Here is a 15,130-nt window from a genome sequence, read left to right on the forward strand (position 1 = left end):
TCAGTACTTGTTAAACACCCATTGTCTCCCCATATATCGTCGGAAAAGTTCTCGTGGCGGACAAGTGGACAACAATGAGCCGCGCAAGTCGCAAAGACAAGCAAGCTTCGCCAAGAAAAACAAAACCACGATGTCCGCGGATGTCGAGGATTTTCGAGAGAACGCTTCTTTGAAAACGGAGAGGCGAGGTCGCACGGGAGACAAAAGGAGCCGTTTAAAGCCGTGTTAAAAGTGACGGACGGTAACTTGTGCCTTTTGACCTGCGTGAGAGTAAACATTTGGCTCTATTGGTCGGATAGATGCGGGGAGTATCGAGATATGAAGTCTCGTTCTTCGTCTCTCCTCTCTCTCTCTCTCTCTCTCTCTATCCCGGTTAATCTCAAGCGCGCGCGCGATTTTAACGGGATTTTAACGTAGCCGCCCGGTCCTTATCGAGATATTTAACGTTCCCGTGTAGGTCCGAAATTATACACCCGACAGCGAACAACGTGTATATACGCGATCATCGAGTTTCTCGGTGCGCTCGCGCGAGAGAGGACTTCTGGACGCATCGCGTGCAGACGACACACGAGTGCAATGGGTTAAATGTCCCGGCAGGACGAAGCGAGGAGTACTTTTTTATACCCGTGGGGGGCCCCGTAGAGGGGGCCCGCCCACATCGCAGCGCAAGGGGGGCCACGTTCCTTCCGCCGCCGTCGCCGCCGAAATCTCCGATCTTTCGGACTCGATAAGACCGCCGACCGGATATTTATTATTTGTAATTTACATCGCGCGAGATCCGGCTCGTTAGGTCGCGTCGGGGGAGCGCATGCATGTGTGTGTGTGTGTGTGTGTGTGTGTGTAACGAGTTTGCAGACGCGTCGTCGCTGCGAAACTCGTGCGATTCTTTCGATTGGGTTAACGTCGATTTCGAACGCGTGCGCGTCGGTGTGACACGCGACGTTATAATTTCTAGACGAATCGCGAACAATTTCCCTTGCGGCGAAAAACACAGCTCGACGGGGAACAAATGACCGCAGCTTGAGAGGAAGGCACAGATTGACAACGAATAAATTGTTCAGACAAATTCAGTCCGGTAGTGCGAGTGCGAGACGACTCTCAGTTTCTGCCCGAGCAGAATATCGTCCCACGGCGGCCGTATTAAAACCCAGTCCCAAACTTCCAAACTTCAAATAAGGCCCGGATAACTTTATCGGATCCGGCACGTAATAAGGAGTGAAACGCACTGCCGTATAATGCCCTGATAAAATTGCGCCTGAAATCGAGAAACCTGATCGAACGTCCATCAGGACCAAATCAGACATCCAAATAATGACGTCATCGCTGGTCAGAGTATAATCCGGAAAATATTGCAAAACAATTGCCACATTCCCATCGGATAAGGACCACTCGAAATGCCTTCTTATGACTTGCCTAGCCATACCATATCAGGCGTAAAAAATTGCCGTATTTAATTTCTGCTCGGGTTGTTTCACCCTTGTATCTTCCTTGCGGATAGACGCGGCCGAATTAGAATTAGCGCGATCTCCCGCTGCAGATTAGAATCTCCCCTCCGCACGATGTCCCCTCGACACGCAGCGTCGTCGTCGTTCGCCGAATGCCGATGCGTGGCCGCGTTTCCCGAACGTGTGAGAAAATCTAGGCAGGCTCGCGCAGGCCCGAGCAGGCCGTGCTGGCGCGGCGTGCGAGGATAAAAAAGCCCAGATGAAGCGGGGGATAGGAGCAAAACGAGAGGGACAGAGACGCGCTGTCTGGCCACTCTATAATTTGTCGGGGTGAGTTACCGCTCTTGTCTTTGCTTAGCGCTGGGCGTTCGTTCGTTCGTTCGTTCGTTCGCTCGCTCGCTCGCTCGCTCGTCCGTCCTTTCGTTCGGTTCTCTCCCCGGTGATACTATCGGCGCATACCTCGCTAGACAGGTGGCCACCCCGCGACACCCACACACGCGCGATGCGCCGGGCGATGCATCGGTGCATCGCCAGAATTCGGCGCTCTTTATTCCGCGCGCGCGCGACGAACGGCGAGTGATGCGTAAAGGTAGATAAAGCCGGCTCGCTCCATTCATCCTGCTGTCATGTATATATTACGTAATGCGCGGATTAAACCACCTCTCTGTCTCCTCGTCGCCCGTACGCACAGCGCGGTGGTAATCGCAAACACGCGTGTGTCCTGTTAAATGCAAAACAGCGAGTAAAAGCTCTGAAGCTGAGGGAGCAAGTACTTAATTTGCAAGTCATCATACTTTTGGACGGGCCATTCTCTTGTCCCAGCGAAATACTCCGCAATCGTAGATCGGACATCTATGGTTCGGAAACTTTGGCTCTCAGTCGCGTGGAAAATTATAAAAAAGCATAGCATACATGTGTATATATATATATATATCTCACTTAAAATTGGAGAACTTTTCAACACGCCCGGGTCCGCTCTTGCTCGCTTGCCCTTCGAGAGACAACGGGCGCGCCATTATCTCACCTGCGAGGAATCTTTTATCAAGTTACGCGCTTCGCGAGAGGGAGTTCCCATTTCAAGTCTGCGCGATGGCTGGCTGTCGCGTCTGCGTTCGATCGCCGGCCGATAGAGTTAAGATCGAGAGATCCAACACGGTAGTTCGCACCCGTTGGAAACCAACGTGTGTGGTCCGCATGAGCCCCTTCCATACGTTTCGAGTCTCTCTCTCTCTCTCTCTCTCTCTCTCTCTCTCTCTCTCTTCGAAGCGCTTCGCCAACGATGACGTTAGTAACACGATATCTGCCCCATCCGCGGCCCGCAGACGGCTTCCATACAGATGTTCCAAAGGGAATAGGACCGAGGTGGCGTACCATTATCCGTTTATGGAACCGCGGCGACGCCCAGTACCGATAACGGTAATCACTTTTGCCGTACGCGCGGCGAATCGGCGACGATTCGCGCGGCGCGCAGCGGCCGCGGATGCATACGAGCCGGTCTCGTCGCGCGGACGCGAATCGTCGCGCTGACGCAACTTGACCCCGGCCGGACCGGACACGCTCTCCCGGACTTGGACAGCGCGGGGAGGGAAGAGCTTGAGCGAGAGCTTGAGCTACGACACAGCGAGAAAAGCTACAAAAGAGAATTCATCATGCGCGACGGCGCGCGACGCACGCTCGTTTCTCTCGGGCGAATTTTCACTTGGCGAGGAGGGAACGTAACACGTCTCTTGTCTTGGCATTTCCCGCATGTGTGTGTGTGTGTGTTTCTATAAAAATCCATGATAACGCGCAAACATTTGGCGCTCGCCCGTCATCGTCGATTGTCTCGGCGATAAAACGGGACGGTCGTTTCGAGAGGACATTAAGTATTCGAGCGGGTTGGCTAAATTTCAAGGAATGCTCGCGATTCTTGGTAGCGGGTAGAAGCCACGTGTGAGAGAGAGAGAGAAAGAGAGGGAGAGAGAGGGGGGGAGGTGGGGCGAGAGAAGGTGGAGGAGAAGGTGGAAGAAGGCGGAGGGCAGACGGCAGACAAATGAGTCGGGCCGCGAGACCCTGCGACTCGTTTAATCAAAGTTTGGGATGCGTGCCGCTCGGTCCCGAACTAACTACGTCCGATCATGCTACGAAGCCAGCCAGCCAAGCCCGACCATCCACCTCGTGCCAGACTCGCCGTGCGCGGGTCTACCTTACGACTCCACCTTTGGATTTTCTTCGCGGAACTTGGAGCTTTGCGACCCTCCGCGACCGTTGTTGACTTTCGCGTTTTATTCCAGCGCCGCGCGGGGGAGGGGGGGAGGAGGGCGGCCCGGCTAAGAGAAGCTTCAAAACGCCCGCGCGTTATTCGCGCGCTTGTGCAAGTGCAGCTGTCTCTTTGGAAAGCCAGCGACGAGGCGAATTCTCATGAATTCTCTCGACTTATTCCCGATTGTTCAGAGCTGAGGAGATGTGCGATCGCGAGCTAACGCGAGAACCTGAGGCTCGGGTTTGGGGGGGGGGTGAAGCGCGCGGGGGATGCAATTGGATTTGACAAAACAGCTTTTTACGTAACGACGCGGACAGATATATCAGACCCCGTAATCAGCCGCCGCGAGACGAGGCGCCACCGGAACTCTCCGGCGAGCTGGAAAAAGGCCACGGAGGGCCAACGTGTATACGACGTGCCTACCGACGATAAACGTTCCCGAAGTCGGCTGACGGCCGAACACGTGAGGATGCACACGCGCGCGTGTTTCGTGGGGCGAGGCATAAAGTAGGTGGATGCGGCCGTTCCGGGCGTGCAGGCACCTCGTAGATAAGCAATTACGATGGAATCCGCAGATAAGACGACAAATTCGAATTCCGAGATTCGGGGCCCGATACGATCGACACGAAGCGTGTCCTCACTCTCTCTTTCTCTCTCTCTCTCTCTCTCTGTCTCTCTCTCTCTCTCTCTCTCTCTCTTTCTCTCTCTCCGCGTGTCCCTCTCCTCTCCCCTTCTCGCCCTCTCGCTCTTTCCCACCTTCTCTCGTCTGCACTCCACGAGGAATCTCACCTGGCTGCCTCTTTCGCAAGCGAGCAATTGCTAAACGATAAATCGCACGACTGATACGACTGATACTCGATAGCATCTCCCGGTCGGCTGCGCGAACACAAGTTTCGACATGCCGAAGCGCGTCGTCGGATGAAACTTTGAAATACGCAAGATCTGAAGACTGCAAAGTTGGGCAAATCCGGAGACTTGAACTTGAAAGCGTCGAGACTCTCGAAGGGGTTGTTCTTTCCAGCTGAACTCTCTGTTCACTAGTTCTCTGCTCGGGAAGTGTACACTGAAGCGTTCTTTCTAGCAGAAGTGACTGTTCTTTCCAACGGTGCAGCAGAACTTGGTGCAACAGTTCGCTGTACTGTTTGTACTAGACATGGAGCTAGTGCGAGCAGTTCAGTGCAGCGAGTGCAGATATTAGAATAATACACATACATACATACATACACAAACACAAACACAAATCTCATCCTTTGAATCTTTCATCATCAGTAATAAGTAAATATAGAGGGGAAATAACGCGCATATCAAATCGGCAACGATTTATTAATTTTTTGGTTATTAATTTTTGGAAATAATTATTAGAAAGAAGTCTCAGTTTGTTTTATTTGCAAATCTGTTCCACTTGCAAATGCTCTATTTTTGTTTTATTTATTAACTTATATTTTATTAATTCTTGTTCTATTTTGTTAAAAAGTTAAGTATTTGATAGTATTTAATTTGTTCTATTTGCAAACCAAATTGGATTTAACGAGAATTTATGTGACGAGGATTTATATGAATTGGATTAATATGAAAATTTTTTATAGTTACATGCGAATTTATAACAAGACGTTATCATTCCGAAAACGGGATGTAATATTTGTAATTCATCAACTAAAGTACAGTTATTAGGTTACTTCTGCAGTTTTTTTCTTTATTAATATTAATCAATTATTAAACATGGAATAACAATATATCACCATCATGTTCGTCATCCCAGATAGGTTATGCGTGTAATGGAGGTACAATAAAGGTAATCATTATCATTATCATCTGAAGAATCATTACCTGGAACAACGTGTAGCGCCATGTTGTTTCCTGCGTTCTGTGGCGTTCTTTTCCATCCTATCTGACATCTCCGCACCTATGAACTTTTGCTGTACTGGTCAGTTCTAGTTCCGAACCAATGCAGTTCAAGTGCAGCGCTAGTTGTCAGCTGAAAAGAACAAACCCAAAGATTCGAGTATCAGGACATACTCTCTAGCCCTCTCCCTCTCTCTTTCTTTCTCCCTCCGTCTCTATCTCGTTATATCCTCAGCATAATATCATTTACAATCGACGTGCGGTCTATCTCTCGTCTCTATTCTAATGCCTGCTCCTCTCTCTATTCGGCCTTTGCCGGTTTTGCGCAAAAAGCGTAGAATTACGAGAGAACGGCCGCTTATACGCGACTGTCGATGGTTGTTCGAATCGCTCGGGGAGCAAACGGCGACAAAAAAATATGCTGCCGCAAAAACGCGGCAATTTGCCTTGAAAGGTGACCCTCCGCGGAGAAAATCGACCGCGTGATTTTCCGATCGCGTCCGAACGCGCGCGCACGGTTTGTTTGCGGCGCACGTAAGCGCCGTTGGTTCGCCGATATGCGCGATTCCCGTAAACTCGCCCTATCGCGCGGTGCGGCATCGCGGCTCTCTGTGCGGCCGCGGCGCGACGGCAGCAACAGAGCGCGCGTGCGATGTGTCGCCGGGATATGTCAATCACGCACACGCGTTTGTCGCGTTGCGTTAGCGCGCGCGCGCGCGCTCGCGCGCTAGTCGATTCCGCGCGCGCGTTCTCTGCTATCCGAAACTGATAATGGCCGTTGCTCCGCGGTAATGCGATACGTTTGTGCGTCGCGCGCGCGCGCGCGCGCGCGCGTGTACGCGCGTGCTCCGGAGCGAGCGGAGTATTTAGTCGCGCGAGATCAAACCCGAGAGCGACTTTGCCGTTATTTCCGCTGCACAAATCGCGTAATATCTGCCTCGCGTTTATCTGCCTCCTCCCTTCCACCCTCCTCTCGCCACCGCCCCGCTTCCCCTCTTTCTCCGCGCGCACTCGCGCTTGCGGCATCGCGCGAGCGACATTATCGCGCGCTATGCGCGCCTGTAATATACATAATACGATGAGGATAATAACGGGGGGCGCGGGAGGGAGCAGGGGGGGTGACAAAATAATTACACGGTAACGCGTGGAACGCGCGAACGTTGTTGAAGCTGCGATTTCGCGCGGAATTATGTGAAATCGTGATATCACCCACGGTTAGACGAAATAGCGCTTGTGTGTTCTCGTCAGCCGCTCTCGTCGGCGGAGGGGGGTTATCATTTTCATTTATCTCATCGTGTCCCGCGTGCCCTTTTCATCGCGCGCGGCACATCGTCACGGCGCTGTCGCTCGCGCGCGACTCGAGAAATCGCGATTTAACGTGAAAACCGCCCCCGTCGTCGGCGCGTCTGAAATTACGTTCGGTCGGTAAGCGAGGGTCATCGCGGCGTATCCGCGATGAGTCTCGTCGCGGAGCGGGGAAAGCCGGAAGTCGTGCTGGAAGAATTATATGCTTCCGAGCGCTTCTCTCTCTCTCTCTCTCTCTCTCTCTCTCTCTCTCTCTCTCTCTCTTGTTCAATATTCCACGCCCACGGGCGGCAGTAGATTACGCGGAGTTTTTGCATCGCGATGCATTCCATGTGGCTGTGCTCTCTGCATGCGCGCGATTTATAGCTTATGCAAACAGCAAAGGAAGTCCAGTCGAGGGCGCGATCAACGAGCAACGGCTCCGAGCGCCTTCCTTCCCTCCTTCCTTCCTTCCTTCCTCCCTCTGCGACGCGTAAACTGGGTTCAACGCGGTCTCGTTTGTCGCGTTTCGTGGGCAGAAGCCCGTCGATCTGCCCACCGCGGGAAATCTGCAGTCTTTGCGACATGGCAGTCCGCGCTGACGTTATCGTCGCGACACACACGACGACGATAGTGTCAGGTGTCTTTGGCGCGCGCGTAATCTCCGCTCTTTTTCCCTCGCAATTAACACTTCGGATTCTGATTAACATTCGGCAGCGTCGAAGCGAGTTCCGCGCAGTCGCGACCGCGTCTCGGCCGAGAGCTGCCTTGAAACGTGATACGATTCGATAGATGAATCCTGACGGTCAATTTGATACTCGTGACGTCATCATATTTGCGATCCAACCGACGGACTCGGAGGCATGACTCGTCCGTGACGAGCTTTTCTCGAGCCGAATGCGGTCTGTATCTGAGGTAAAGGTCGCTCGCCGGAGAGCAGGAGAGAGACGCCGCGTGATATTATGTAAAATATTGCGCGACACGCGCGGCCGTCCGAACGCGTCGCTCGCGACGAATAAATAAATGATGACACGATTGGTCGGCGGCGTGAGTGAGCAAGGGCAGGTGCGCCTGTCCAAAAAGGAGAGTAGCCTCTTCGCATTGGTCCATCCGTGGTTTCCATGGACGCGAATAATCGATCTGTTCGCCGCTGACGTTTGTCTCTTCCACAGAGCATGCTCCAATGGAAGCCGGCTCCCCTCGATCGGAGCCGGCCGTTGCGTAATCAGCCCGAGCGTGTGTTTTATTATGCGCGATACGCGCGGTAGTATCAACAAAGTCATCCTCGCGCAAAATCCTCGGGAAAAATCCCTCGGCGATTTGCGTGAGATCCGCAGTGGCGAAGATCGGCGAGACATCGACGGATTCTCCCTTGTCACTCTCTCTCTCTCTCTCTCTCTTGGAATGCGAAGGAGCAAAATGCACGACGAACAAATCCGTCGCGAACGGCTTTAGCTCGTTCTACCGTTAAGACCGTGTCACATTAGCGACTCGCGGCTGCGACTGCGATTGCGATTTCTTGTTTTCCGATCACACTTGCGATTGGCGATCGCGGCTGCGGCTAAATACCGTTAACATTGCAAGAGCATTTGCAATATGAATATGGATGGATTTGATACGATTGAGCCGTAAAGAGCAGATATATGTAATGGTGACATTTATTATAATTACGGCTATAATTACGGAGTATTGTAAGATACTACCACGCAAGTAAAATATGGGTGAAACCATGGATAGCAAGAAGAAAAGAACAAGGTTGCCATCATGACCTTTTCTTAGAATTATAATACAATTAGAGGATCCGGAGAAATTTCGTAGGTAAATAGAGTTATACGAATTATAAACAATGATTTGTTATGCACTTTTTATTTATGAAAGTACTCTATATTTTGCAATGCTATTCTTTTCCTTTTTTTTTTCAGTTTTTTTTTTGCACAGATGCTTTCGGATGAATACAGATATGTTTGATAATGGTCTATCTCCTTATTAAATTGTTTTGACAATTAAAGGAGATATGTAACACATAAAACAATAGTAGGTATAATCTTATTCTAAGGATCACCGACTTCTACATACTATTAAATAAATGTGATTACGACGAGCGCGTCACGTGATTATACGGAGTTCTGTGATTGGTTGCGACTGCGGCTGCGACTCGGAAAAGAGACAAACGACGGTCCAAACGACAGTCGCTGCTTTCTGACTGGTCGAAGAAGAATCGCAATCGCAATCGCAGCCGCAGTCGCGAGTCGCTAGTGTGATACGGTCTTAATGCGATCGGGCACTTCGATAATTTGTGAGAGTCAACGACGAGCTCGTGTCAACTCAATTCTGACAATTTAGTACCGAGATTGTGGTACTTGTGTGAGATGTTTACTTTGATTTCTCGGATATATCTATTTTAGATACATTTTCTGTCACTTCGGTGCTGTAGGGAGATTGACTCATTACTTTTTTGCTACTCTACTTACATTATTTTAATATTTTGCAATAATACTTTCGATATATTTTAATTTAGATAGATTTTTATAGATACGCTCGCTGAAACAATCGCGCGTTTAATATTTGCAATAATTAGTAATTTCAACACACACACTCGCCGTTACGATTGTTTGATCACGGATGGCAGAGGCAGGTGGCTCTTGCAATAGCCGCGATTACTCAATTATTTCTTCAGCTACCTATTTGGCTATGTATCATTTGTGCTCGATGCTTGATATGGAATTTATTCGTAATTTAATGTCGGCTCAGCAGGGGGGAGGGGTGTGTATGTGTAAACCCAGCTGCGATCGGGCGATCTCGGATGCGTCGGCCGATTTTGTTTCGAGCCCGGCTGTCAGATCGTTCAGGTAGTCTGACTCCGTATTACGTTACCCGCTGCACTCGCTCGATTGCGTTCGCTCGCGCCGCCGGCCGGACGTCACCTGACTTTAACTTTGTTTCGAATTAATCGAACTCGAGGCGTTCGCGGAGAAACGCACTGGTTTCTCGCGCGCGCGCGCGCGCGCGCGCGTGCTGTTCATTAAGTAAAATTGATTGCTGTCGTATCACGAGCACGCCGAATTAGTTGAACGTTCAGGCACGGCGAGCCGGATATATTCCGTGCGGCTGATTCTCTCTCTCTCTCTCTCTCTCTCTCTCACTCTCTCTCTCTCTCTCTCTCTCTCTCTCTCTCTCTCTCTCTCGATAAAGCGGCCGTGTAAAAGGTCGTAAACTATTCCAGTGTGATTTTAATCGATTCATTATAGATTGGCCGATTCGATCAAGCCAATCCAAAGTGGCTTCATATGTCGACCAGTGTTGTCAACGTTGCATTAACCCTTTGAGGCATAGTGGTAATATACTTATCACCTTTTTATTCTCACATTTTCATGAAATATTTCATATTTGAGGGATTCTTGTCAGGTTTTTTGCGTTTTTGCGTTTAGCTTCTTATATGATATGGGAACGTACACGAAAGGTTGAAAAGTGTTTCGCATAAGTTGTCTATTTATTATAAGTCAACAAAGTGTGAAAAATACACATTTCTACAGAAAAAAATCATTTTCCACGAACTATGAGTGAATTTTTTGCTCAAAATCAAGATTTGGAGGTTTTTTGGATCGCTGATTACGAATCTGAGGTCCAAATTTCAAAATTATATTTTCAAGATGGCGGACTCAAGATGGCGGATCATAGAATTTTTATTAAATTAGCTAAAATTGTACTCTGGTTAGTTTTTGAGGTGCCTGATTACGAATCTAAGGTCCAAATTCCAAAATTAATTTTGCAAGATGGCGATTCGAGATGGCGGATCATAGAATTTTTATTAAATTACCCAAAATTGTACTCTGGTTAGTTTTTGAAGTCGCTGATTACGAATCTGAGGTCCACATTTGAAAGTTCATTTTCTAAGATGGCTGATTCCTGATTATCGCGATTTTTCATATTTGGCCGCCATCTTGAATCCGCTATCTTGAATTTTGAAAATCTGATAACGGATTCGTAATCAGCGACTCCAAAAACCTCACAATACCCATTGTCACCGAAATTATCGCGATTTTTCATTTTTGCGTCCGTCATCTTGGATTTCAAAAATCTGATAACGGATTTGTCATCAGCGATCCCGGAAATCCCCGTATATAAATTTTCATGTGATTCGGATTTTCTGAAAAATACGTGTCTCAAAGAGTTACACGTTGGTGAACTACCTTGGGATTTATCAATAACTATCGAAATCTACCAATTTTACTCCAAGTATCTAGCAACAACACCATTTTCTAATTCTATTCGGAATCAATCTCGAGAGAGAGAGAGAGAGAGAGAGAGAGAGAGAGAGAGAGAGAGAGAGAGAGAGAGAGAGAGAGAGTGAGAGAGAGAGAGAGAGAGAGATTCACCGAAGAGAGAAATGTCTTTCTCTTTTCGGAAGGAAGCGGTCGGGATATCGCGGAGTACGTGCGAACGGCCAATTTCCTCTCTTTTTCTTTGCTCCTCTCTTCTTTTTCTTTTTTCAAGCTCTCACCTCCCACGCCCCCCATTCAATGTACGACTTTTCGCCGTGCAACTTGGCGCTTTCGTTCTAACGCGCTTCGACGAACTACTTCAACGATTCTACTCATTAACTACGTTGCACCGCCTGCAACCAAGTGCGCGCTAAAATTACTTCCGGCGAGTATCAGTTCCGTCAACGACGGCAACTTGGCTCGTTAATATGTTCGGAAACGACGTAGACTAAGTTCCAAGTTCTGCAACACCCTTGCGCGGATTAAGTAACACCTGATGGATGCACTCGGCGGACGGACGGTATTGTGCAACGCGGTGATTTCAGCGGTGTCTACTCTTCGTAAATGACAAAGTACACGCGATTATGTGCACATACGCGCGCATTATGTAGGCGGTATAATTACATGACGCGAGCTCACGACAAATATAAAACGCGACTAGCGGCGAGATAATTACACGTATCGAGTCTTGCGGCGTCTCTTCTGCTCCTCGGGCAAGTATAGTTGTACTCTTTGCGAAAAGAGCAAAGTCTGCCTGAGAAAAGAGAAGCGAACGATACATGTATGAAGATTCACAGCTTAGAGGCCCGATCGTCATCTGTTTCGCAATGTGAAACGCAAGCGGCGAGGAAATTCTCCATTTTGGTTACGAAGAGGTGGAAATTTTGCCGAGGGAAGGCAACCTAACCGTTGCGAAAATTACATGTATCGAAGGTGGACATGAATGAGATCAAGACCTACGCATCGCGAAGGTTGTTCTCTGCTCTGAAAAACTCCGCGTCGGTAAGGAGGAACGTCGACGTTACGTACGTCTCGTTGTGACGTGTCTCGCGAGTTTTAGTTCGTCGATCAGGTTTTAGTGTCGTGGTAGTTGTAAAACACATTTTCAGCAACTCTCCCTCTATCTATCTTTCTCTTTCTCCGTCTCTCTTTCACGCGCGTCTCTCGAAGGTACCAGCTCGCGACGGCAAAGAGACGAAGTCATGGGATCCTTTTCGCTCGATCCTCGATCAATGGAGAACGACCAAGAGCGAGTTCCGCTGGACGGAGGTTCGTGTGCCGCGCGACTGTCAAAACAGGATCCGAGCCAGTCAGCTGCCACCTCCGAATACCAGGTGGTCGCCAGGAGTCAAGTGAAATCACGAAAGCTAATTCGCCGCTATTTTCGCGCGTGCGTCGCAAAATCGCGTTCGCGTTCGCGTCAGAGGGAAAATCGCCTAATCGCCATTGTGCGTGCAGGGTGGTCTTTGGAGTTCGCTGCAGCAGACCGCGTCCAACGATAATGCGGGGAACCGCGACGAACATGCGAAGCAGCGAGAGCCCGGCGAGCATCACGAGGCTTTGAAACTCGCGTTCGCCAAGAAGGGCAAAGATCGCGACCGAAGAAAAGCGAATTCCAGCAAACGCAGAGTCACGTTCGCCGATCATTAAAAACTCTCTCTCTCTCTCTCTCTCTCTCTCTCTCTCTCTCTCTCTCTCTCTCTCTCTCTCTCTCTCTCTCCTCCCTGCTCTCTCTCTCTCTCTTTCTTCCTCCCTCTCCCTCCCTCTCTCTCTCTCTCTCTCTCTCTCCCTCTCTGCTCTTTCTCTCTTTCGCGGCGGCTATGGCGCGGCGAGCGTTGCGTTACATTACATTAAAAACTGCAGCAAATACAGATATCGTGTTGCACTCATTCGACGGATGTCCAATCGGATTTTTCCGCGTAATAAGATTTTTCGATCAAAGGCGCGCGCGAGCGGATAATGCGGTTTCATCGTCGAAAAATTGCGCGTAACCGATATTTGTCAATGATATTCCCGTGGCCGATCATTAAAGGAATAATAATGATTATTATCATCATCATCATTATCGTCATCGTTGTTGTGTTTGTGTTCTAACCGCTTCGTCGTCGGAATGTTTCAACGACGAGTATTCTCTAATGTCCGTCGGACCGATCGCTCGTCAATTGTCGAGCGCCACGTCGGCCACAGAGCGATCCATCGAACACGTTCAGGCCGATCCTTACGACAAAATTTCCCGTCACTTCGAGCCCCTCAAAATCCCGAGTGTGAGTCCCCAAATTTCTTCACCGAGCGAGAGTCAGACACGCGATCATGAACGGATTCAGAGCACGGGCGTTGCAGGATCTGTCGCATATCCTGTCCACCAAATCTTTGCAGGTATCAGCGGGAAAGTAATCAACCTCAAAAGTCACTCGAGGCGATTAGCCACAAGCTGAGGTGACGGGAGGTTTCGACGGGATGTCAGATAGGAAAATATATAAATGGAGGGATACGATTGAAAATTCAATTGGAAAATCTAAAGAATTTATCAAAGTTAATGCAGCGAATCTGAGATCCCCGTAGATTGCATCGAGGAAAGTATATCTCCAAGCTCTCATTGTCATCACTGAGAAATGTTTTTGCTTGTGATCAATCAGCACGAAGCGCACGTACCGTCGAGCATGCTCAGACGTCGCCTTTGGGACTTGCTCGATTTCTCTCGCAAGGACAGGAACGCTCCGCGGATCGCAAAAGTGAATCCATCGAGAGCAACGGCCCGCAGAACTCGGACAAGCTTGCCCGAAGTCGCAGCGATGTTCCTCGGTCCCCGAATCTCGGCCACGCAGTTTTCACGTTTCGGAGCAAACACAAGGGTGACGCGCGTGGAGGCATTAAAGCCCTCCGCTAAGCACAACGACCTGCCGTCGATTTTATCGACCGCCGCGAGAGACGTGGAGTCTTCGTGTCTTACAAAACTCGCGTTGAAATCGCCGCTGATCAGCGATCAGCAAGGCTCGCGAATGCCCGCCTTCGCGACCGTCTCCAAACCACCGCCGGCGGCTTCGTCCGAAGCGTCGCAGACGAACTCGCAGGCGCGAGGAAGCACAACAGACACTTCGTCGCGGCGATCGTCGTCCGTGATGTTTACGGAGATGGCTATCCGGAAGTCTGACATCCTGACGAGCTTGCAGCACGAGCTTTTCCCCGAAACGTCACGCAACTCGCATCCTGCGGAGCGAGACGTGGACAACGTCGCGACGGAACGCTCCTCCGTGGAACAGCGATGGAGCGATCGTTGCGAAGGACACGGAACGGGGGAAACTCCCGCGGTCGATGATCGCGCGGAAGAAGCTCGTGGTGGGTCCTTCGGCCCAACCGGGGCCGAGATTCGAGAAGCGCGACGGGGGGGATCGTCGCGTCGACCGTCTCGTCCTGCGAGTCTGGGAAGCCGAAGGGAGTCGTCTTCGCCTTGCGCGACGCCTCGTCGCGTCTTCCCCTCGAGCAGCGTGATCCAGAGGTCCGCTGGAACGATCGAGCCCCCGATGGAAAACTGGAACAAGCTGCCCAATGCGAACGTATCGATCGCTCGCCCGAGAAACACGCGATCGCACTCAGGTGCCAGCGTTGAAGTCGAGCTTGTACGAGCGTTCGTGACTCGCGATTGTAATTCTTTATTTCCAACCCGCGACTGCAGTCCCTCGTGTGACTCCTCGAATTTCGCTTCCGATAGTCTGCTCGATTTAACGCAGCGAAAATGCAGACCGGATACGTTCGTTCGAGTCTCGCTCAGCTGAGTCACACACGATGAATTAAAGATACGACATTCTCCATTCAGCCGTTTTAACCCATTTTCAAATCGGACCGCCCGTCGCAGGCTTCGTCACTCTGAGGAGCCTCCGAGCGTTCTCCTGCGACGCTTCGAAGGAGCCCAGCACCGATAGCGAAGACAGCAATAATCGACACGTCGCGGAGTCGCGAAGAAGTCGATGCGGGAAGGACGCGCGCGGCCGGAACGTCCCGTTCTGCGAGGATACGATGTACGAGAAGGGACGGAAGGACGAGCTGAAGACGTGCAG

General features: G+C 50.2%; 1 protein-coding gene across 1 annotated transcript; it reads left to right on the forward strand.

Moving 5' to 3' along the window:
• The first annotated feature begins 12,277 nt into the window (after positions 1-12,277).
• On the forward strand, positions 12,278-12,725 carry LOC109503916 (uncharacterized). Its single transcript, XM_019841702.1, has 2 exons — positions 12,278-12,409; positions 12,534-12,725. Exons 1-2 carry the CDS (start codon positions 12,278-12,280, stop codon positions 12,723-12,725), a joined length of 324 nt encoding a protein of 107 aa, XP_019697261.1.
• Positions 12,726-15,130: the final 2,405 nt, after the last annotated feature.

This window comes from Harpegnathos saltator, unplaced genomic scaffold (genome assembly GCF_003227715.2).
Source record: "Harpegnathos saltator strain DR-91 unplaced genomic scaffold, Hsal_v8.6 scaffold672, whole genome shotgun sequence".
Lineage (NCBI taxonomy): Eukaryota > Metazoa > Arthropoda > Insecta > Hymenoptera > Formicidae > Harpegnathos > Harpegnathos saltator.

What these genes read in the sequence shown, in the direction of transcription:
- LOC109503916 (XM_019841702.1), top strand. Translation starts at nt 12,278, where the DNA reads ATGGGATCCTTTTCGCTCGATCCTCGATCAATGGAGAACGACCAAGAG. An exon ending in CTGCCACCTCCGAATACCAG is followed by an intron (nt 12,410 to 12,533) that starts GTGGTCGCCAGG and finishes TTGTGCGTGCAG; the next exon opens with GGTGGTCTTTGGAGTTCGCT.